This window comes from Ranitomeya variabilis, chromosome 7, assembly GCF_051348905.1.
Source record: "Ranitomeya variabilis isolate aRanVar5 chromosome 7, aRanVar5.hap1, whole genome shotgun sequence".
NCBI classification, from domain to species: domain Eukaryota; kingdom Metazoa; phylum Chordata; class Amphibia; order Anura; family Dendrobatidae; genus Ranitomeya; species Ranitomeya variabilis.
In genome coordinates this window covers 13,392,335-13,418,247 of record NC_135238.1, presented here as the reverse complement: position 1 = coordinate 13,418,247, position 25,913 = coordinate 13,392,335, and the positions used below count along the sequence as shown (strand labels likewise).

The 25,913-nt window shown below is 42.0% G+C and overlaps 1 protein-coding gene across 1 annotated transcript; it reads left to right on the top strand.

Moving 5' to 3' along the window:
- Positions 1-512: 512 nt before the first annotated feature.
- On the top strand, positions 513-24,694 carry LOC143785362 (heme oxygenase 2-like). Its single transcript, XM_077274150.1, has 5 exons — positions 513-651; positions 12,395-12,512; positions 21,924-22,415; positions 24,103-24,208; positions 24,307-24,694. Exons 1-4 carry the CDS (start codon positions 587-589, stop codon positions 24,193-24,195), a joined length of 768 nt encoding a protein of 255 aa, XP_077130265.1. The 5' UTR covers positions 513-586; the 3' UTR covers positions 24,196-24,208; positions 24,307-24,694.
- Positions 24,695-25,913: the final 1,219 nt, after the last annotated feature.

Below are 25,913 nucleotides of genomic sequence, written 5' to 3'. Positions count from 1 at the left end.
GCTCGGAGATTTAGTTTTTCTTGCCACAGCTGAATAACTTACATCTGTTAGCTAGCATAAGTACATTCGGGGATTCCCTAGCAACCAGGCAATCACTACAAGGGATCTTAATCATGTCTGACAGACCAGTTAAAAAATACTCGGAGGACACGCGAGCGTGCTGGGAAATCTCGAGTAACGAGTATATTCGCTCATCACTAATCTCTTTTCATCCGGCATTATTAATCAGATGTTTTCCCAAAATTTGACTCCCTTGCCTCAGGAAGAGAGCATCACCCCCAACAGCCGCCTCTATTTATTGTATTCATGTCATTAGTCAGGTATTATGTTGTGTGTCAGACTACATCGCCCCCATAGGCAGACGGAGGCTACGACAAAACATGGGGCACTGCACTCCGACCTTGTTTGTCAGAACGGTTTTATAAACCATGGCAACCAATCAGCTTCTTATTCCACCACAGAGCAACCAATCGGAGCTCAGCTTTCGTTTTACCTCAGCAGTGTAAGATATGACTGAGGTGGTCATCTACTTTCTGTCAGTCAGTGTTTCTCTGTGGAAGGCGGTAGGGTTGTGAATGTCTTCATCATGGCGAGTTGTGATAGTCAAGACCAATGTACCCGCCACATTGTAATTGGCCACCGGACACGGAGGTAGACGGCCATGTAGAGTCGTCACAATAGATCATGGCGGATGAATAATGATAATCTTTATTTTTATATAGCGCTAACATATTCCGCAGTGCTTTACAGTTTGCACACATTATCATGGATGATGTGCGATTCTATGGAACCGGGTGTGTTGCCTCACACGAAAAATAATTTCCCCTTTATGACCCCAAAATCTGCGTTTGATGCCCGGATGATGGGTTTTATATTCTGTGGTGAGAATGTGAACACGTCCGTGTAGGGGAACTTCTTCCTAAAATTTCTTGCACAGGGACCTGTTTGTAGCCCACCCTGGCTTTACTCCAATTGGAGACCACTTTAGTAATCTTTTATAATCTTTTATTTTTATATAGCGCTAACATATTCCGCAGCGCTTTACAGGTTGCACACATTATTATCGTTGTCCCCATTGGGGCTCACAATCTAAATTCCCTATCAGTATGTCTTTGGAATGTGGGAGGAAACCGGAGTACCCGGAGGAAACCCACGCAAACACAGAGAGAACATACAAACTCTTTGCAGATGTTGTCCAAGGTGGGATTTGAACCCAGGACTCCAGCGCTGCTGTGCTAACCACTGCGCCACCGTGCTGCCCCGTAAATCATTCTCCCCACAGCCAGGTCTCCGTATAATGATCTTTGGTTGCCAATAGAAATGGCTTTCTGTCCTACTTCTCCGGAAAGGATCAGAGCCTCTGCAGTAGATGGCAGTGTAAGTGAAAGGAAGATTATATTGTCATACAGTATGTGCATGAGTTGCCAGAGGGGGAAGGAGACTTATCTTCTCAAAAGCACAGAATGGCTTCATGTGGAAGCCAAAAATGTTTAAAAAAAAGTATCTTGATACTAGAAAAAAGATGACTCAAGGACTTACATTTACCGAGGGCTAAAACAAAGTTTTGTGGCTCATGTCGTGATATTTTTTACTTTGGCCATAACAAACCATAATGAGTGAAGTTTTTTGGCTCTATTTAAGTAATGGGAACTAAATATAAACCTACGGAATAAAAGCCACCTTGAGGAGCAGTGTAGTGGAAACTAATCCATAGACTGGCTGAAACGTTGGACATCTTGTTAAGTGTGGTACACTAGACATGCCGACAGATCAAGGAATGTAATTCACAGCAATGGAGGCGTGCTATGGGCTTTCCTACGTTGTAACCATAAGAGGGTATCCTCTACGTCTAGAGGAAGAAAGACAAACTTTCTGCACCAACATATATGAGGATTCCTTACTGTAAGAGCACTGAGAGCATGGAACTCTATGCCGGGGGGAGTTGTAGTGAATTAACTACAAGGGTTTATAAGGGGGCATGGATGCCTTTTTGAAAGTCATAATATCACAAGTTATGGCTACTAGACTTCTAGAAATGCAGCAGGTCATTATTCTGAGTGTCAGATTTGGAGTCTGGAAGGAATTTTTCCATTTTAGGATGAGGAAAATTGACTTTTGCATTGATGAGTTGGGGGGGGGGACATGCTGAACGAGATGTCCTCAAGTGTTGTATTTTGCCATGCGTGGTATATTACGAAGTTACACCATCGTTCCTCATGGTTTCGCTGCCTCCTCACGTTTCTGCTGAGTCACAATCACTTTTAGGGAACCATTGGATCTGTTTAGTCACATTTTTATTAAAATAATAAATAAACCCTGACTACAGCAGAGACTTACGGAAGTTATCATGGGAGGTAGCTGCTGGGATTGCATATATGGAGGTCACCCTGCATCTGGTCATGTGCGCTGCTCTGAACAGAGGGTTGGGACGATGGGTAGGCTTGTGCAAACAACACTGGCAGGCACGGTACCGCATAGGGAATGTGCCTCGGACTGCGGAGCCCCTATGTAAAAAGCTAGTAGGAAACTGCAGTTCCATTTCCCCCCTCCCACTACTCCCCCAGGTGATGCCATAATTAGGACGCCCAGATGACCAATGGGAAGAGAGAGGAAGGGGCGTCTTGCCACACCCACAAAGGTAAATCCAGGTGCCGGGGTCAGCACCTTCCTCTTTCTCCCCGGCGGACCCTCTGGAAGCGTTTGTCCCACCCTCTGTCCCTTACATATTCACTGATGTTTTGTGCTGTTAGGATAAAGAAAAATGTTTTAATATTTGAAATTTAAAACTGATGATGATAATACTGTTAGTAATGATTATAAGGGATAACTCAGGAGACTCTTAGCATGGAACAAGACAACTACAGGACACAGTTTTATAAGTGGACTGGTAAAGTCTATATTATCACACGGTGATTCAAACAGGTGCAGAGAGAAACTCAAGTCCACAACACTTGGTGTAAATATTAAACGCAGCTTAGCATTCTATAAGAAACTTCAGAAGAAAATGCAATCAAGCAGAAAGTCTATGAAGCACAGTTATTCTTGAGGATACTTGACACGAATAAGTCCTTGGTAGTCCAAACACATAGATATGCTTATAAGGCAGTTCAAATAATATCTTAGCTCAACCAGGGAGGCCTGGGTAATAGTCTCAGGTTTAAGCAGAGCAGCAAACAGCTTACATGTCCAGCAAATGCAGATGGAAACAAACACAAGCAGCCAGATGGAGGATTACTGGAACTGGTGTATGCAGCAGGAACTCAGAGCAGAGTAGCAGGATCACCACACAGGAGCAGGTGCAGGTGCAAAGCCAGGGAGTCATCAGGAGCTGGATGCAAGGCAGAATACTCTAGCACAGACTAAAGGCTTGGGTGGAGTTTTATAGCAGGAAGACAGTGCACATGAGACCAAAGAGGCCATCTTGGAAAAGGGCAGTAATGCACAAAAGGTAATAAAAATGTTCAGAGTCCTGACACTGTTATTATTAAGTCACAGCGGAAGTGGAGGGAGGGGCGAAGGTTCGTAGCCGCTCATTGGCTGCCCACCTGCTGGTCGCTGACTGGGCCCACGGCTGTGAGCCCGTTGTGAAATGTAATTGCCCCTCCCTGCTTATCAAATTAATAAACTGTGACCGACTCGTTTCAACCCATCTAGGCCTGTTTGTGTTGTCTTTTCGGGATCAGGGGGAGGGGGGAAGGCACTGTTTACGGCACACAGGTCCCCGCAGTCTTAATTTTCAGGGCACCATGTCGGGATGTGCTGCAGAAGATTGGAGAAGAAGGAAGTCTGCAGAGAAGAGCTGTGGATGTTAAAAGTCACCATGGCATCTGGACAAGATGGAGACAAAAAGAAATAAATGACTCAATTAGAGAAGATGGCATCTATAAGGTACTTGTGTGTAAATGTTTACTTGTTGATACTGGCTACGTCTCGTGAGTACTGTGGTTCTTGTATGGTCCACAGTCTGATAATGATATAACAACAACTCCCAGCATCTTCTTACTATTGTTAAGGACATACTGGGAGTTGTACATTCATGAAATATAAATGTAAATGGGCCTGACTTGATATTACAATTGATAGCTGTACTAAGCTTTATGATGTATTAATGTACTGATGGTGATTCTGGTGCTGTGTTCGTGTACTAATTATATTTAAATAGCTTCCCATTTGCTGTGTGTCCATGTTCGGGACTAGGTCATGCTCATCCCTTATTCACATAGGGTGAATAGGACTAAATCCATGCCAATTTATATGGAAACTGGGGATGGATCACCTTTATCTTCTGGACCTGTTAATCATGAGACAATTGCAATAGAAATCTGTATTGAACCTGATCATTGTGTAACTGTTAGTTTTCATCTTATTTCTTCTCCAAAGTTTCTATTTTAGGAATTCCCTGGTTTTCAATTCATAATTCTTTTATCAATTGGGCATCAAGGGCCATTACCTTTCCCTCTGAGTGCTGTAAGGACAATTGCGACACTAATCAATCTGTTCTCAAACAAATCCAAGTCTCCGAGATTTCTCGTCAGAGTTACAGTTATGGTCGAAAGTGTTGGCACCCTTCACTTTGTTCCAGAAAATGAAGTATTTCTTCCAGGAAATTATTGTAGTTACGGTACATATATTTTGTTTTATACGTTTATTTACTTTGTGTATATAGGAACAACACCCAAAAAAACATAATCAATAGGAAAATTGGACATAATTACATCAATATACAAAACCCCAAAAATGGGCCAGACAAAATTGTTGGCACCTTTCCAAAATTCTGAGTAAACAACTTTGTGTTCAAGATGTGATGCTCGTTCAAACTCGCTTGTGGCAAGTAACAGGTGTGGGCAATATGAAAATCACACTTGAAACCAGATTAAAAGCTGAGAAGTTGACTCAATTTCTGCATTGTTTGTATGTGTGTGCCACCCTAGGTATGGAGAACAGAAAGAAGAGAACTGCTTGAGGACCTGAGAACCAAAGTTATTGAAAATATCAACAATCTGAAGGTTACAAGTCCATCCCCATATATCTTTATGTTTCTTTGTCGACGGTGTGCAGTCTAAACAACCTAATCAAGAAGTTTACAATACATTTCACAGTAGCTAATCTCTCTTTAGGTGGACGGCAGAGAAAAATCGATGACCAGATGCAACGCAGGATAGTCTGGATGGTGGATAGCCCCAATAAAGTTCCAAATAAATTCAATCTGTCCTGCACACCCACGGTACATAAGTGTTGGAGCAAACTATCCGTTAGCATCTCATTTCATTCAAATGTCATGTCAGGAAACCCAGGAGGTTTCTCACATAGAGATATAAAAAAGCTGGACTGTAGTTTGCCAAAATATTCATGCGTAAGCCAAAATCTTTCTGGGAAAGTATTTTGTAGACAGATGAGACCAAGATAGAGCTTTTTGGTAACGCACAGCATTCTATTGTTTACCGAAAACAAACAGTAGAAACAAAAAAGTGGAGTTCAATACACAATAATAAAGTTTAAAAGAAAAAAAACTTTATTACACATGATACTACAAAAATGTCACAACATGAAGCACAAACATAGAACATAAAAACCCTAGTGAGAAACAAATGGGTCCAAGGCAGAAAAAATAATAAGCATCACCATGGTGCTAGTGCGGGGCACTATGAACTTCAACAACATGTGGTGTAAACCATGTATGTCAATAAAGCATTAGGTATTAATGCAAACCTTAGCGCTAGCAATTATATAACAAAGATACCCCTCTAATAGTGAATTTCCCTGAGGCTGTCACAGTGACAATACACCCCCAGAGGGGAAAAAGAAGAAAGTGCCCTTAGTAGCCATAAAGCTTACCCATGATGGACGTAACAAGATGCCGAGGAACCAGATCCACTCCAATCCTGCTGCCCCTACGCGCGTTTTGCCGTGTCTTCTCCTTTTCATGATGGATCCCTTGTTCATTCCTGCTTTGGTAGCGATACTCTGTCTGGACTTGTTTTTATAATGTATTAATTTATGTTAATAAAATTTATACTATGGTTGAATATACTTTGTGAAATTTTATACTAAATTTTATTAACATACATTAACACACTATAATAACAAGTCCAGACAGAGTATCGCTACTAAAGCAGGAATGAACAAGGGATCCATCGTGAAAAGGAGGTGAAGACACAGCGAAACGCGCGTAGGGGCGGCAGGCTGTGATCCTCTTACTGTATAACCTAGTGAGTATTAGCCTAGTACATGCACCTTATGACACTTTTTGTTACTCTGCCGGGACACATGCATTCTGTTGGACTCTGACTTCCACTCCCTCACGTGAGGATGTCACCCTGTGTTTAGGTCGTATGAGTGGGTGTCAGATCTAACCATGACTTTGTGCAGACTCTAACTCTCTACTGTTTCCCTATACATACACATTGATTAACTGCCTCATGATATATTTTTATTTTGATCTTGATCAGCATCTATTTTACTATAACACACATGGCTTCATACTTTGTCTAAACTTACCTGATTTATATATTTATATTCTGGCTATACTTTTCACGATGGATCCCTTGTTCATTCCTGCTTTAGTAGCGATACTCTGTCTGGACTTGTTTTTATGTGTTAATTTATGTTAATAAAATGTATGTCTTTTGGCCTTAACAGAGCCCCTGCAATTTTTCAGCATTTCATTAATGATGTGTTTTGAGATTTCTTGGACCAATTTGTTGTTGCTTACCTCGATTACCTTCTTATATTTTCAGACACCTTGGAGTAATATGGCAGGTACGTCCAGTCTTGGAACATCTACAGGAAAATCATCTCTAATATCAAACTCGAAAAATGTGAATTTGAACAAGCCAGGATTCAATTTCTTGGATATATCATCTACCTAAAAGGTCTGAGTATGGATCCTAGCAAAATCAGAGCCGTGGGTGACTGGCCTACTCCAAGAAATGTAAAAGACGTCCAGCGCTTCTTAGGCTTTGCAAACTTCTACAGAATATTCATAAAAAAAATTTGAAGATCATCTTACCAATCACTTCCGTCACAAAGAAAATTTCTTCTCCATTACTAGTCCATCCAAACCCCGAACTGCCGTTTGTTATCGCAGTAGACACCTCAGACTCTGCGGTGGGAGAAGTTTTGTCTCAACGAGTTGGAGATAGGATGCAGCTTCATCCATGTGCATTCCCTTCTCGTAACATCTCATCTGCGGAAAAGAACTATGACATTGGAAGATTGTAGACGACTATAAACAAGCAGCAGATAACCATCGCTGAACCTTTCAGGCTAGTTTTAAAAATCTCTTGTGTACCGTCTTCTAAACTGGGTCAAAAATTCATAGGACCTTTTCACAGCCTGAAAATTCATCATGCATCCTTGCTCAAACCATTCAGTTCAGTGAGAACCCATTTCCAGGAAGAACTCAGCCTCCTTCTCCACCACAGCAAAAGATCCAAGATGAAGGAGGGTATCTCGTTGACAAAATTCTGGATTCTAGAAGATTTGGAGGCAGATTACAATAGTTGGTGCAATGGAGGGGTTACGCACCAGAAGATTGCTCTTAGGAGAAAGCCTGCAATGTTCATGCCCCTAGACTTACAAGAGCTTTTTATCAGAGGCATCCAGAGAAACCTTCCCCTGAGGTGTCCTGAGGCCATCCTGGAAGGAGAAGACTACTGTCAGGACTCAAACTTAGCGATTCTTGTGCATCAGGGAGCAACTCTTCCTTCTGAGCTACTCAGCTCTATGGACAGCTCCTTGCTTTTTTAGCCACCAGTACCTGTTGTTTCTGTTTGGCTCCACCTTGTGTTTTCCTGATTGGATTCCAAATCGAACACCCTATTTAAGCCTGATCTTGCACAACTTTGTGAAATTATTGAGTTTCCAGCCTTTAGTGGAGCGCTCTCACCTGTTGCTCCTCCATATCATACTGCTGCACCTGTTTTCCGACCTCCGACTACGGTACCTACCTATGCTACCACTAGTGGTTGCCATATTAAGTCTCCAATCCAACCCCAGGTCGTTACACAACTGTAAGTGTCAGGGGGCAACTTAGTCACACAGTAGATGGCAGCTACAGGGTGACATAGGGGCCCGGCAGAGGTCCGGCTGCCTGCACGGGAAGGGCTGTGCTTCTGGATCATCTAGGCTTCACGTTCTCTTGCCTCATCGACTTCTATCTTTTTTTGTTATTAGGATTGGACCTTTTTTATCCTCTCACGAAACACAGACACCATGTCCTCCGCACAGGAAGAAAGTGGGATTTATGTTGAGAAGGACCACCAGCACCTGAGGTGAGAGAGGGATCTGCGCACGTTATGTGGCGGTGACACATTCTGCAGCGATGTACAGGATTACGTCTTAGTAGCGGAGCTGTATCCCCCATGTCATCTTAGATTGCCAGCTCTTCTATCCTGTATGGCAGTATGTGGGAGATATAGAAATGAGTGCTAGTTCTATAATTCTATGCCATCATGATAACCCTCAGGTTATACAGGCAGGGTTGGAGCTCGGACTATGTAACCGTCCACCTGTACGCGTCCCGGCACACCTTGGGTTATTAAAGTCACTACATTAAAGATTCTGGCTTTGGCTTTTGTTTGTGCTGGTTTTATTCATGACACCTTATTTTTATAGTTTTTTTTTTTTCTTAATTTGACACTTTAGATCAGTGTTTCTCAACTCCAGTCCTCAAGACCCCACAACAGGTCATGTTTTCAGGATTTCCTTAGTATTGCATAGGCGATGGAATTAATGCTTGAGCAGGTGATGAAATTATCACCTGTGCAATACTAAGGAAATCCTGAAAACGTGACCTGTTGTGGGGTCTCGAGGACTGGAGTTGAGAAACACTGCTTTAGACAAAGTACTAAAGGTAAATCTTTGCATGCTTTTAAGTTGTTTTATATTTCTTGTACCTTTTGTCAGTGCTTTTAACATTATACGTCCCCCTGCCCTCTCTATGGCATCATAGCAGACCTCTGGGGGAAATCCACACTTATTCTACTGTTTTCGACTAAATATGGGGGCCTCCAGGAAATCCCTGTACAGTCTGGTGACATTAATCCCTGGTGGTGCTTTTCGGGGTCTTGCCTTTGATCACCAGGACCAGTAGCAGCTGTGATATTACCGTAGCTCATTGGCCCATATGTAGAAGACGGAGACGGTTATAAACCTCCTCTGTCTTCTCCATGAAACCTCTATTTTGTCTTTTAGCCAAAACCCAACCTGATAGAGTGCAGGGGCTTTAAACCCGCTCTGCACTTCTACAGCATGTGGTCCTAAACGTAATGAGTCTACACAGTGTGGAGGGACTTTATAGTTTTTGAAAGTTTTTCTCCAGTTACTTCCAGAGCATTTTTTGTTATAAACTCTGCTGCATTTATCACATAAACATACTTCCATTTTCTACCAGTCTCATGACTTCTTTCCGAGCTCTCACAATGCACTACTCTCTTTTGAAAGAGAACATGGAAAAAATTCTGAATTGAGCTCTAAACGTGAGTGGGAAAGAAAACGTAATGAATCTGGCAAGTAAACTATTAACTCTTAAGTCTCATTCGGACGTTCGTGCCAATCAGTCTGAGTATGGAACGCTAAAGCAGGGATTGGTCGTGACAGCTTCATTTACTATAATTTCACAAAAAAATTTCCTTTAGACCTAATTTATTTTTACTTTCGCAAGGGAAAGAGGAGAAAATGGACCATACAATTTGTTGTGAAATTTCTCCTGAGCATGCTGATACCCCATATGTGGGGGAAAACTACTGTCTGGGCGCATGGCAGGGCTTAGAAAGGAAGGAGCTCCATTTCACTTTTTGAATGTAACATTTGCTGGCATAATGGGCGGATGCAATGTCATGTTTGGAGAGCCCCTGTTGTGCCTAAATAGTGGAAACTCCCAACAAGTGACACCATTTTGGAAACTAGACCCTTTAGGGAACTTATCTAGATGTGTATTGAGCACCTTGAACCCCCAGGTGCTTCATAGAAGTTTATAGCGTAGAACCGCTTCGCGTTGTCCTGATGGAAGCACACAGGGAAATCATTCCCTGCGCGATGCTCTTTTATGTTGCTGTCACTACTGACAGCGGCATCAGAGGGGTTAAATGCCCACGATCAGTGCTAGCACCGATCGTGAGCATTGCTGCAGTGTCAGCTCTCACATAGGGATACTGTAGTCAGTGAAGACAGATTGTTACATTACTGATATAGGAGATGGCGATTGGTGCTAATAACATTCTATGATGGGAGGAGCTTTACTTCTAGCTCCTCCCCTCCTACATATATAGAGCTTTATGAGCACCAATTGTCATCTTCTATGTCAGTAATATAATAATCTGTCTTCACTAATTACAGATTTTACCTGTGAATTGAGAATGAATGATCAATCCTGGAGGAGAAAGAAGCAGATTTCTCTGATAAGATATTACAAAGTTTATTATTTTCATGTGAACTATTGAATCATGAAATAAAAATTAAAACAACATCGAACCAGAAAGAAAACATAGCATAACTCACAATCCGATTCAGTGTTACCCAATTTCTTGCAGATTTTAACCGCTTCCCTTCTGTCATGATCCAGACTGGGTTTGGAGTCCTGCCTACCCCTTTCCCGGTCTGGTCATATCAGGGGTTAACTTTTCTCTGCCTCATTCTGGGTTCGGGTTTGCTTTTTATCTCCGCTGCATCCTGCAGGCGGTGTCAGTTATAGTTTCTCCGTACGGCGTGAATAGCTGACCCTGCTTAAACCCTGATTTGCCCTGCTGCCTTTGCTGACTGTGCCCGATTCTGTTTACTCCCCTCTTCCCGTCCCGACACTGTGTTTCCCTTTCGTGAGTGGACTCCCAGGTACTTGGTTCGGCTTGGACCCTGACTTGCTTTTGTCTCTTGTCTTTGGTATTTCCACTCCTGACCAGTATTGACCTTTTTGGCTTGTCTCTGACTCTGTGCTTGTTTATTCCTTTGGTACTGCGCTATGGACTAATATTGACCCGGCTTGTTTGACTATCCTGCTGCCACCTGGTGGTAGCCTGACTGCTGTGCTGCAGGTCTGCTCTGGCAGTGTGCAGTCCTCCCGCCACTATATTGCCATTTAGTGGAGCTTGCATCTCCCTGCATAGGACCTTCTTTGCTAAGATTTCCTTTAATCCCTTCATGACCTATGACATATAAGTGCATCATAGATCGTGTATTCCCCTTTGATGCGGGCTCCGGGGCTGAGCCCGCATCTTTTTCTGAATATGACAGCTGATCTGATCAGGCTGTCATGTGTCTCTAACAGCTGCGGGTGGAATCCCGATCCTCCTGTTAACATGTTAAATGCCGTTGTAAATCTTGGACAGCGGCATTTAACATAATAGTGATGGAAGCTCATCACAAACCCCGTCCATCGGCACCTCTGTCACATGATCGCGGGGTGCTGATGGGTTGGCATGACCACTGGGGTTATGTTTGTCACTGCAGATGTGCTATGATTGTAGGCCGTTGATGGTTTTGGCTGTGATAGAAATGATGATTTCTGCTCGTGCTACATTTCTCCTATGTGTAGCACAAGCAAGTGGAAGATCACAGCTTCAGGTCTCCTCAGGAGACTATTGAAGCAAGTAAAAAGTAGAAAAAGTAGAAAAAAAAAGTTTTAAAAAATATTAAAAAAAAAAAAAAATTAAATGCTCAAATATCTGCCCTTTTGCCCCATTCAAAATAAAACAATAAAAAAATACCCATATTTGGTATTGCCGCATTCAAAATATAAAGTAAATTAATCTGATCGATAAATGGCGCAACGAGAAAAAAAGTTAAAACCTCAGAATGACAAATTTTTGGTCGCCGCAACATTGCAATAAAATGGAATAACAAGCGATGAAAACATCATGTCTACCCCATGATGGCATCAATAAAAACGACATCTTGGCGCGCAGCCCCAGATCCTGAAAAATGGAGACGCTACGAGTCTCCGAAAATGGCACCATTTATTTTTATTTTTTTTTACAATTTTTTTTTTTTCAACACTTATCATGTCTGATATCTGTGAACTGGGATACTGGCCTGGACAATCATAAGGGCAGCTCAGTTTTATCATTTTGCGATCATGGTAAAAAAAAAAAAAAAAAAAAAAACATTTGTGAAATTGCAGTTTTTTTGCAATTTCACTGCACTTGGAATTTTTTCCCAATTTCCAGTACACTATACGGTAAAACCAATGCTGTTGTTCAAAAGTTCAACTCGTTCCGCAAAAAAACAAGCCCTCACACGGCCATATTGACGGAAAAATAAAAAAAAAGTTATGGGTCTGGGAAGAAGGGGAGCAAAAACGGAAAATGCAAAAATGGAAAATCCCAAGGTCGTGAAGGGGTTAAATGAGAGCCATCGTCCTCTTAGTAATATCCGATGCCGGCCATCTTGTCTTCTCTAGGCCGACAGATCTGTCCGAGCTTCTCAAGGAAGGAACTAAGAAATCTCACGATGATGCACAAAATACCAAGTTCATGAAGGATTTTCTCAAGGGTCGGATCAAGCGAGAATTATTTAAGGTGGGTGAAGGCTGAGTATAAAACACGGACTGGTCAAGTCACCCAGTGCCAGAACAATTCACCTGGTGCCGTGCCCTCCTGCCAGAATCCTGTTCATTCGTTTGTAAGAAAGCTGGGTGGCTACCAACATCCAAATATGGCTGCCGTTATATATATTATATAAGGATAATGAACCAGTCACAGAGCAGATACAGTACAGACCAAAAGTTTGGACACACCTTCTCATTTAAAGATTTTTCTGTATTTTCATGACTTTATTCAAGAGAATGCCAAGAGTGTGCAAAGCAGTCATCAAAGCAAAAGGTGGCTACTTTGAAGAACCTAGAATATAAGACATAATTTCAGTTGTTTCACACTTTCTTGTTAAGTATATAATTCCACATGTGTTAATTCATAGTTTTGATGCCTTCAGTGTGAATGTACAATTTACATAGTCATGAAAATACAGAAAAATCTTTAAATGAGAAGGTGTGTCCAAACTTTTGGTCTGTACTGTAGATTTCTTCTTCTCTTGTTTTGGATGAATGCGGCCGGCGTACATACACTGACGAGCAAAAAGGTAACAATGATTTGAACTTTTGGCTTCCAGTCTCCATACCTCGGCATCTACTACTGCTTTGATCGTGAGTCTATTTTATAGACAATCATCTTGACTATCTCATAAATAAAAATTTGACTTGCAACTACAGTGGTGTGAAAAAGTGGTCGCCCCCTTCCCGATTTCCTATTCTTTTGCATGTTTCCCACACTTAAATGTTTCCGATCACCAAACAAATGTGAATATTAGAGAAAGGTAACACAATAATCACAAAATGCAGTTTATAAATGAATGTCTGTATTATTAAAGGAAAAATAAATCCAAACCTACAGGGTCCTGTGTGAAAAAGTAATTGCCCCCTAAACCTAATAACTGGTTGGGCAGCCCATAGCAGCAACATCTGCAATCAAGCGTTTACAATAACTGGCAATTAGTCTTTTACAGCACTCTGGAGGAATTTTGGCCTACTCATCTCTGCAGAATTGGAGGGTTTCTGAGCATAAGCCGCCTTTTTAAGGTCATTACAGCATCTCATTGGATCAAGGTCAGGACTTTAACTAGGCCACTCCAAAGTCTTAATTTTGTTTTTCTTAAGCCATTTAGAGGTAGACTTGCTGGTGTGTTTTGGATCTTTGTTCTGCTGCAAAACCCAATGCTTCAGCTTGAGGTCACAAGCAGATGGCCGGACATTCTCCTTTAGGATTTCTTGGTAGACAGCAGAATTTATAGTTCCATTTAACACAGCAAGTCTTCCAGGTTCTGAAGCAGCAAAGCAGCCCCAGACCATCACACTACCACCACCACCACCACCATATTTTACTGTTTGTATGATGTTCATTTTCTGAAAAGCTGTGTTACTTCTACAACAGATGTAATAGGACATACACCTTCCAAAAAGTTCAATTTTTGTCTCGTCAGTGCACAGAGTATTCTAAAAAAGTCTTGGGGATCATCAAGATGTTTTCTGTCAAAACTTAGACGAGCCTTCGTGTTCTTATTGCTCCGCAGTGGTTTTCGTCTTGGATCCCTGCCATGCAGGCCATTTTTTTCCAGTCTCTTTCTTATGTTGGAGTTATGAACACTGACCTTAACTGAGGCAAGTGAGGCCTGCAGTTCTTTGGATGTTGTTTGGGGTCTTTTATGACTTCTTGGATGAGTCGTCGCTGCGCTCTTGGGGTAATTTTGATTGGCCGGCCACTCCTGGGAAGGTTCACCACTGTTCCATGTTTTCGCCATTTGTGAATAATAGCTCTCACTGTGGTTCACTGGAAAGCTTTAACCCCTTCATGACCCAGCCTATTTTGGCCTTAATGACCTTGCCATTTTTTGCAATTCTGACCAGTGTCCCTTTATGAGGTAATAACTCAGGAACGCTTCAACGGATCCTAGCGATTCTGAGATTGTTTTTTCGTGACATATTGGGCTTCATGTTAGTGGTAAATTTAGGTCGATAATTTCTGAGTTTATTTGTGAAAAAAAGGAAATTTGGCGAAAATTTTGAAAATTTTGCAATTTTCACATTTTTAATTTTTATTCTGTTAAACCAGAGAGTTATGTGACACAAAATAGTTAATAAATAACATTTCCCACATGTCTACTTTACATCAGCACAATTTTGGAAACAAATTTTTTTTTTGCTAGGAAGTTATAAGGGTTAAAATTTGACCAGTGATTTCTCATTTTTACAACAAAATTTACAAAACCATTTTTTTTAGGGACCACCTCACATTTGAAGTCAGTTTGAGGGTTCTATATGGCTGAAAATACCCAAAAGTGACACCATTCTAAAAACTGCACCCCTCAAGGTGCTCAAAACCACATTCAAGAAGTTTATTAACCCTTCAGGTGTTTCACAGCAGCAGAAGCAACATGGAAGGAAAAAATGAACATTTAACTTTTTAGTCACAAAAATGATATTTTAGCAACAATTTTTTTATTTTCCCAAGGGTAAAAGGAGAAACTGGACCACGAACGATGTTGTCCAATTTGTCCTGAGTACGCTGATACCTCATATGTGGGGGTAAACCACTGTTTGGGCACACGGCAGGGCTTGGAAGGAAAGGAGCGCCATTTGACTTTTTGAATGAAAAATTGGCTCCAATCTTTAGCGGACACCATGTCGCGTTTGGAGAGCCTTTGTGTGCCTAAACATTGGAGCTCCCCCACAAGTGACCCCATTTTGGAAACTAGACCCCCCAAGGAACTTATCTAGAAGCATAGTGAGCACTTTAAACCCCCAGGTGCTTCACAAATTGATCCGTAAAAATGAAACAGTACTTTTTTTTCACAAAAAAATTATTTTAGCCTCAGTTTTTTCATTTTCACATGGGCAACAGGATAAAATGGATCCTAAAATTTTTTGGGCAATTTCTGCTGAGTACGTTGATACCTCATATGTGGGGGTAAACCACTGTTTGGGTGCACGGCAAGGGTCGGAAGGGGAGGCGTGCCATATGACTTTTTGAATGGAAAATTAGCTCCAATCGTTAGCGGACACCATGTCGCGTTTGGAGAGCCCCTGTGTGCCTAAACATTGGAGCGCTCCCACAAGTGACCCCATTTTGGAAACTAGACCCCCCAAGGAACTTATCTAGATGCATAGTGAGCACTTATAACCCCCAGGTGCTTCACAGAAGTTTATAACGCAGAGCCGTGAAAATAAAAAATAATTTTTCTTTCCTCAAAAATGATTTTTAGCCCAGGATTTTTTAATTTTCCAAGGGTAATAGGAGAAATTGGACCCCAAATGTTGTTGTCCAGTTTGTCCTGAGTACGATGATACCCCACATGTGGGGGTAAACCACTGTTTGGGCGCACGGCAGGGCTCGGAAGGGAAGGCACGCCATTTGACTTTTTGAATGGAAAATTAGCTCCAATCGTTAGCGGACACCATGTCGCGTTTGGAGAGCCCCTGTGTGCCTAAACATTGGAGCTCCCCTACAAGTGACCCCATTTTGGAAACTAGACCCCCCAAGGAACTTATCTAGATGCATAGTGAGCACTTATAACCCCCAGGTGCTTCACAGAAGTTTATAACGCAGAGCCGTGAAAATAAAAAATAATTTTTCTTTTCTCAAAAATGATTTTTTAGCCCACAATTTTTTATTTTCCCAAGGGTAACAGGAGAAATTGGACCCCAAAAGTTGTTGTCCCGTTGCTCCTGAGTACGCTGATACCCCATATGTGGGGGTAAACCACTGTTTTGGCACACGTCGGGGTTCGGAAGGGAAGTAGTGACGTTTTGAAATGCAGACTTTGATGGAATGCTCTGCGGGCGTCAGGTTGCGTTTGCAGAGCCCCTGATGTGCCTAAACAGTAGGAACTCCCCACAAGTGACTCCATTTTGGAAACTAGACCCCCAAGGGAACTTATCTAGATGTGTGGTGAGCACTTTGAACCCCCAAGTGCTTCACAGAAGTTTATAACGCAGAGCCGTGAAAATAATAAATGTGTTTCCTTTCCTCAAAAATATTTTTTTAGCCCAGAATTTTTTATTTTTGCAAGGGTAACAGGAGAAATTGGACCCCAAAAGTTGTTGTCCAGTTTCTCCTGAGTACGCTGATACCCCATATGTGGGGGTAAACCACTGTTTGGGCACATGCCGGGGCTCGGAAGGGAAGTAGTGACGTTTTGGAATGCAGACTTTGATGGAATGGTCTGCGGGCGTCACGTTGCATTTGCAGAGCCCCTGATGTGCCTAAACAGTAGAAACACCCCACAAGTGACCCCATTTTGGAAACTAGACCCCCCAAGGAACTTATCTAGATGTGTGATGAGCACGTTCAACCCCCAAGTGCTTCACAGAAGTTTACAACGCAGAGCCGTGAAAATAAAAAATCATTTTTCTTTCCTCAAAAAAGATGTTTTAGCAAGCAATTTTTTATTTTCACAAGGGTAACAGGAGAAATTGGGCCCCAATGTTTGTTGCCCAGTTTGTTGTGAGTACAGTCATACCCCATATGTGGGGGTAAACCACTGTTTGGGCGCACGTCAGGGCTCGGAAGGGAAGTAGTGACATTTGAAATGCAGACTTTGATGGAATGGTCTGCGGGCGTCACGTTGCATTTGCAGAGCCCCTGATGTGCCTAAACAGTAGAAACACCCCACAAGTGACCACATTTTGGAAACTAGACCCCCCAAGGAACTTATCTAAATGTGTGATGAGCACGTTCAACCCCCAAGTGCTTCACAGAAGTTTACAACGCAGAGCTGTGAAAATAAAAAATCATTTTTCTTTCCTCAAAAAAGATGTTTTAGCAAGCAATTTTTTATTTTCACAAGGGTAACAGGAGAAATTGGGCCCCAATGTTTGTTGCCCAGTTTGTTGTGAGTACAGTGATACCCCATATGTGGGGGTAAACCACTGTTTGGGCGCACGTCAGGGCTCGGAAGGGAAGTAGTGACATTTGAAATGCAGACTTTGATGGAATGGTCTGCGGGCGTCACGTTGCATTTGCAGAGCCCCTGATGTGCCTAAACAGTAGAAACACCCCACAAGTGACCCCATTTTGGAAACTAGACCCAAGGAACTTATCTAGATGTGTGATGAGCACGTTCAACCCCCAAGTGCTTCACAGAAGTTTACAATGCAGAGCCGTGAAAATAAAAAATAATTGTTCTTTCCTCAAAAATTATGTCTTAGCAAGTAATTTTTTATTTTTGCAAGGGTAACAGGAGAAATTGGACCCCAACAGTTGTTGCCCAGTTTGTCCTGAGTACGCTGGTACCCCAAATGTGGGGGTAAACCACTGTTTGGGCGCACGTCGGGGCTTGGAAGGGAGGGAGCACCATTTGACTTTTTGAATGCAAGATTGACTGGAATCAATGGTGGCGCCATGTTGCGTTTGGAGACCCCTGATGTGCCTAAACAGTGGAAACCCCTCAATTCTAACTTCAACACTAACCCCAACACACCCCTAATCCTAATCCCAACTGTAGCCATAATCCTAATCCCAACCCTAACCCCAACACACCCCTAACCACAACCCTAACCCCAACACACCCGTAACCCTAATTCCAACCCTAACCCTAATCCTAACCCTAATCCCAACCCTAACCCTAATCCCAACCCTAACCACAACTGTAACCCCAACACACCCCTAACCCTATCCGTAACCCTAACCACAAGCCTAATCTTAACCCTATTTCCAACCCTAACTCTAATTCCAACCCTAACCCTAAGGGTATGTGCCCACGTAGCGGATTCGTGTGAGATTTTTCCGCACGACTTTTGAAAAATCTGCAAGTAAAAGGCACTGCGTTTTACCTGTGGATTTACAGCAGATTTCCAGTGTTTTTTTGTGCGGATTTCACCTGCGGATTCCTATTGAGGAACAGGTGTAAAAACGCTGCGGAATCCGCACAAAGAATTGACATGCTGTGGAAAATACAACGCAGCGTTTCTGCACGGAATTTTCCGCACCATGGGCACAGCGGATTTGGTTTTCCATAGGTACACACGGTACTGTAAACCTGATGGAAAACTGCTACGAATTTGCAGCGGCCAATCCGCTGCGGATCCGCGGCCAATTCGCTGCGGATCCGCGGCCAATCCGCTGCGGATCCGCGGCCAATCCGCTGCGGATCCGCGGCCAATCCGCTGCGGATCCGCGGCCAATCTGCTGCGGATCCGCAGCCAAATCCGCACATGCCATAACCCTAACCCTACCCCTAACCCTACCTGTAACCCTACCCCTAACCCTAACCCTACCCGTAACCCTAACCCTAGTTCTAACCCTAACCCTAGTTCTAACCCTAACCCTAGTGGAAAAAGAAAAAAAAAAATATTTTCTTTATTTTATTATTGTCCCTATCTATGGGGGTGATAAAGGGGGGGGTTTATTTATTATTTTTTTTATTTTGATCGCTGTGATAGAACCTACCACAGCAATCAAAATGTACTTGTAAGGAATCTGCCGGCTGGCAGATTCGGCGGGCGTACTGAGCATGCGCCCGCCATTTTGGAAGATGGCGGCGCCCAGCGAGGAGACGTACGGACACCGGGAGGATCGGTAAGTATGAAGGGGTGGTGGGGGGGTGGATTGGAGCACAGGGGGGGTGATCGGACCACAGGGAGGGTGAATCTAAACAAGGAGGGAGCGGACAGCAGGACGGGGGAGCCGGCAGGCGGACGGAGGGGACCGGACCCCATAACGGAGCACTGGGGGGGCGATCGGTGGGGTGGGGGGGTCACATTAGTGTTTCCAGCCATGGCCGATGATATTGCAGCATCGGCCATGGCTGGATTGTAATATTTCACCAGTTTTTCAGGTGAAATATTACAAATCGCTCTGATTGGCAGTTTCACTTTCAACAGGCAATCAGAGCGATCGTAGCCACGGGGGGGTGAAGCCACCCCCCCTGGGCTGAAGCACCACTCCCCCTGTCTCTGCAGATCGGGTGAAATCGGAGTTAACCCCTTCACCCGATCTGCAGGGACGCGATCATTCCATGACGCCACATAGGCGTCATGGGTCGGATTGGCACGGGTTTTCATGACGCCTACGTGGCGTCAAAGGTCGGGAAGGGGTTAAAAATGGCTTTATAACTTTTTTCAGACTGAGAGATCTCAATTACTTTATTTCTCATTTGTTCCAGAATTACGGCATGATATCTAACTTTTGAGAATCTTTAGGTCTACTTCACTTTGTTAGGCAGGTCCTATTTAAGTGATTTCTTGATTGAGAACAGGTGTGGCAGTAATCAGGCCTGCATGTGGAATTTGAATTCAGCATCCCAAGGAAGGTGACAAACCACAGTTAATTTATGTTTTCAGCAGGGGCAATCACTATTTCACACAGGGCCCAGTAGGTTTGGATTTCTTTTCCCTTATTAATAAAGACCTTCTTTTAAAAACTGGATTTTGTGATTGTGTTATCTGTGTCTAATATTTAATTTGTTTGGTGATCTGAAACACTTAAGAGTTACAAACCTGCAAAAAGAATAGGAAATCAGGAAGGGGGCGAACACTTTTTCACACCACTGTATAACTATATGATTAGTTATGCAGATTCTTGTCATGTCACTGCATTGTTCTTGTTTTACGCCTGAAAATCTAAATGTTATTTTTTACTAGTTTGTAAATCCACCTTTGGATTTCAACACTGCCTGAATCCTTCTGCTCTCGATCAGATTTGAGCATGTTTCGACTGAAATCTGATCTCTGATCTCTTCTACATGTTCCCAAACTTGTTGCATAATGGTTGACTCACTTGGGTATGTGCACAGCTTTTTATTTTTTTAGTGTTTGATTGGGTTGAGGTCAAGGGACTGTCGGGGACAATCCAGGACCTCTGATTCATTGTTATTGCACCATTTCTTTGCCAATCTCGGCATATGCACCGGGATATTGTCTGGTTGTAGGAGTCTCACATAAGCTCAGCATGGAGACCACCATCAATTCTGGTCAAGTATCCAACGCCTTTGGCTGCGAAACAACCCCATATAATCAGGCATATATATTGATGTTGTTATTTAAAATAATAAAAATAACAGGGGTTTTTTTCGTGTCAAAGAAAACCTACCGAGAAGACTAATTTCAGAACTTTTCCCACCTTTAATATCCCCTATACTTCTTACAAATCAATTTAGAAACAAACTGAAATCATTTTGAGGGGGCGGAATAAAAATCATGAACTAACACAATGCGGTTGCATAAATCTGCACACTAATATTTTGTTAAAGACCACGTTGAATTTTTGACAGCATTCATTATTTTCGGGTTAGAGCCCATCATCATGGCACATCTAGAATTGGCTATCGTTGCCCCCCTTTTCCTTGCAGTACCTCCACTTCTGTTAGATTGCGGGAGCATCTCCTGTATACAGCACCCTCTTCAGGTCGCCCACAGATTCCAAAACTCTCATCTTTTCCAGGCACAGCCATTCTTGTGTTAATGTACAGTTCACATATGGTTGTCATTGCTCTGAAAGGTGAACTTCATCTTCAACTTTTTAGCAGTGGCCTGGAGGTTTTGATGCAAAATTCACTGATATTTGGAACTGTTCATAATTCCCGTCACCTCAACTTAAGCCCCAGTTCCAGCTGCCAAACCCCCCTCAAAGCATAATGCTGCTTCCACCATGCTGCACTGTGTGCGTTGTATATTATGTCCAAAACGTTCTCAGACATAACATGTTTTCATACTTTTGCCAGCCAAGATGTAGGTGCTGGCAAACCATAGCCTGGCTAGGATGTTTTTAACTTATAAGAAAACGCTTCCTTCCTGCCCCCCTAACCCACAAGCTGGACATATGAAGTATACGGGAGATTGTTGTCACATGCTGTACACAACCAGTACTTGTCAGATATCCCTGCAGCTTCTTTAATGTTGCTGTCGGCCTCCTGGAAGCCTCCCAAACCAGTGTTCTTCTTGTCCTTTCATGAATTTTTGAGGGATGTCCAGTTCTCAGTAATGTCACTGTTTTACCAAATGTAAGCCACTTCTTGATAACGTCTTTAGATTAACTATGGTAGATTTATAGTCTTGGAAATCTGTTTTCTCTTTTTCCTGACTGATAACTTTCAGCAATGAGATCCCTTTGCTGTGTTGTCAGTTGTTTACAGACTATGGCTTTTGCTGTAAAATTCAACTAAGAAAATGTTAGAAAAATCCTTCTAGAACAGCGAGACTTTCTCTGGGGTTAACTAGAATAGCTGTAAATGATGGCGGCCGCTCACTGACTACTATGTAACGGAGGGGTAAATGTGATTCACAAGCAACCATATTATTTTATTTCTATTATTTTTATTTGCCCCCTCAAAAGAGTGTATATGTGTTTGTATATATATAGAATAAGTATACATATATTTCAATCAGGTGGATCGATAGCCTATAAATTGTTCACACCCCCTTGTCTGCATCTTGTATACAGCTCGCCACGGGTGCTATGTACTACACGTATTCTGCGCTGGAAGAGGAGCTTGACCGAAACAAGGAGAACCCGGCCATCGCTCCCCTGTATTTCCCTCAGGAGCTACAAAGGGCGGAGGCGCTACAGAAAGATGTCACTTACTTCTATGGTGAAGATTGGAAGGACACGATCCAGTGCTCCGAGGCCACACAGGCTTACGTAGACCGGATCCGCCACTTGGGCCGTCACAAGCCAGAACTGCTGGTGGCTCACGCCTACACCAGGTACATGGGGGATCTGTCAGGAGGACAAGTCCTGAAGAAGGTGGCACAGAGAGCCCTGCACCTGCCCAACACCGGGGAAGGGATCCAGTTCTACATGTTTGATGACGTCACCAATGCCCATAAGTTCAAGCAACTCTACAGGGCCCGACTCAACACACTGGAACTGAATGCCGAGGTGAAGGAGGACATGGTGGAAGAAGCAAAGAAAGCCTTCCAGTTTAATATGCAGGTTTGTGTCTAACAACGCCTGGAATTATGAGAACTATAATACTGCCCCTATTTACAAGAATATAACTACTATAATACTGCCCCTATGTACAAGAATATAACTACTATAATACTGCCCCTATGTACAAGAATATAACTACTATAATACTGCCCCTATGTACAAGAATATAACTACTATAACACTGCCCCTATGTACAAGAATATAACTACTATAATACTGCCCCCTATGTACAAGAATATAACTACTATAATACTGCCCCCTATGTACAAGAATATAACTACTATAATACTGCCCCTATGTACAAGAATATAACTACTATAATACTGCCCCTATGTACAAGAATATAACTACTATAATACTGCTCCCTATGTACAAGAATATAACTACTATAATACTGCCCTCTATGCACAAGAATATAACTACTATAATACTGCTCCTATGTACAAGAATATAACTACTATAATACTGCTCCTATGTACAAGAATATAACTACTATAATACTGCTCCTATGTACAAGAATATAACTACTATAATACTGCCCCTATGTACAGAATATAACTACTATAATACTGCCCCCTATGTACAAGAATATAATTACTATAATACTGCCCCTATGTACAGAATATAACTACTATAATACTGCTCCCTATGTACAAGAATATAACTACTATAATACTGCCCTCTATGTACAAGAATATAACTACTATAATACTGCTCCTATGTACAAGAATATAACTACTATAATACTGCTCCTATGTACAAGAATATAACTACTATAATACTGCTCCTATGTACAAGACTATAACTACTATAATACTTCTCCCTATGTACAAGAATATAACTACTATAATACTGCTCCTATGTACAAGAATATAACTACTATAATACTGCCCCTATGTACAGAATATAACTACTATAATACTGCCCCCTATGTACAAGAATATAACTACTATAATACTGCCCCTATGTACAGAATATAACTACTATAATACAGCTCCCTATGTACAAGAATATAACTACTATAATACTGCCCTCTATGTACAAGAATATAACTACTATAATACTGCTCCTATGTACAAGAATATAACTACTATAATACTGCTCCTATGTACAAGAATATAACTACTATAATACTGCTCCTATGTACAAGACTATAACTACTATAATACTTCTCCCTATGTACAAGAATATAACTACTATAATACTGCTCCTATGTACAAGAATATAACTACTATAATACTGCCCCATGTACAGAATATAACTACTATAATACTGCCCCCTATGTACAAGAATATAACTACTATAATACTGCCCCTATGTACAGAATATAACTACTATAATACTGCCCCCTATGTACAACAATATAACTACTATAATACTGCCCCTATGTACAAGAATATAACTACTATAATACTGCTCCTATGTACAAGAATATAACTACTATAATACTGCTCCTATGTACAAGAATATAACTACTATAATACTGCTCCTATGTACAAGAATATAACTACTATAATACTGCCCCTATGTACAAGAATATAACTACTATAATACTGCCCCTATGTACAAGAATATAACTACTAAAATACTGCTCCTATGTACAAGAATATAACTACTATAATACTGCCCCCTATGTACAAGAATATAACTACTATAATACTGCTAGTTTTGTAATTGTTTTCTGTAGTTATTTGAGGAGTTGGATAAGATAGGAACAACTCTCCCTGATGAAGGACAAGATGGCGGAGAAGGGAAGGGAGATATTCACAAATACCTGTAATATTCTGCTAAAGGTGAGTGTTGGTGTCACACATTACATATATACGCGTACATAAAATACGCACAGTATAGTGATGTGCCCGGGTCTCATCTCCTTCCTTCTCTCTCACAGATGCGGCCTCCTCAGGATGTCCACTCCACGCGGCGGTGGCTCTAACAGGTCGCACGGAAGTAAAACCAGTGCTAGTCGCTGGCACCACACAGACATTTACGTTCCCATTACAATGCCCCTGTTGTAATCTTGTCCCGCTTAATCCATAAATTGCCATTAATGAACTGCCAGTTGGGTGGCTCGGCCTAGGGAGTATTAACTCCTTCATGTCTAGATTAAGGGGGTAAATACACTATAACTGTGTTATAATTGGTCGATGAGCACAGTCATAAATGCACAATAGGTCGTCATCGTTTCTATCCACTAGCCATGGCGGCAGGGGGGCTGCTCATCTACTTGTATTACGTGATCTGTTGAGAGGATTTAACCATATCTACAGTTCAAACCAGAAGTTTACGTCCACTATATAAAGACACATCTGCAGGTTTTTCTCGATATCTGACGTGAAATCAGAATTAACATTTTCCCGTTTTAGGACAATTAGGATTACCATAATTATTAATATTTGCCAAATGCCAGAATAATGAGAGAGAGAGAGACAATGTTTTAAGGCATTTATATTACATATTGCAAAGTCAGAAGTTTACATACACTAAGATTACTATGCCTTTAAACAATTCTAGACTGCCCATATGATGATGTCATGTGTTTGGAAGCTTCTGATAGGCTTTTTTGGCAACATCTGAGTTAATTAGAGACACACCTGGGGCTGTATTTTAATGCACACCTGAAACACACTGCGTCTTTATGTAGCATCATGCCAAAGTATAAAGTAATCAGCCAAGATATCAGGACTGAATTGTGGACTTTCACAAGTCTGACTCATCCTTGGGTACAATTTCAAGATACCTGAAGGTGCCTCGTTCATCTGTACAAACAATTACAGTATATGCAAGTACAAGCAAGATGGGAATGTCCTGCCATCATACCGCTCAGGAAGAAGATGGGTTCTGTGTCCCAGAGATGAACGTGCTTTGGTCTGACATATGCATATCAACCCAAGGACAAAAGCAAAAGACCTTGTGAAGATGATGGTAAAATTGTGTCAATATCCACAGCGAAACGAGTACTGTATCAACATGGGCTGAAAGGCCACTCTGCCAGGAAGAAGCCATTACCCCAAAATAAACATAAGCCAGAATAATGTTTGTAAATGCACACAGGAACAAAGACCTTAATTTTTGGAGACGTCCTGTGGTCTGATGAAACTAAAATTGAACTTTTTGGGCATAATGATCATCGACACATTTGAAGGAAAAAGGGAGAAGCTTGGAAGCCTAAGAACACCATCCCATCTGTGAAACACGGTGGTGGCAGAATCATGTTGTGCTGTTCTTTTGCTGCAGGAGGGACTGGTGCACTTCATAAAATAGATGGTATCATGAGAAAAGAAGATTATGTGGCAATACTGAAGCAATATCTCAAGACATCAGCCAAGTTGTTAAAGCTTAGGCGGAAATGAGTCTTCGAAATGGACAATGACTGGAAGCATACTGCTAAAATGGTAATGGTTTAAGGATAACAAAGTCAATATTTTAGAGCCGCAATCACAAAGCCTATTGAAAATTTAGTGGGCAAAGCTGAATAGGCCGGTGCGAGCAAGGTGA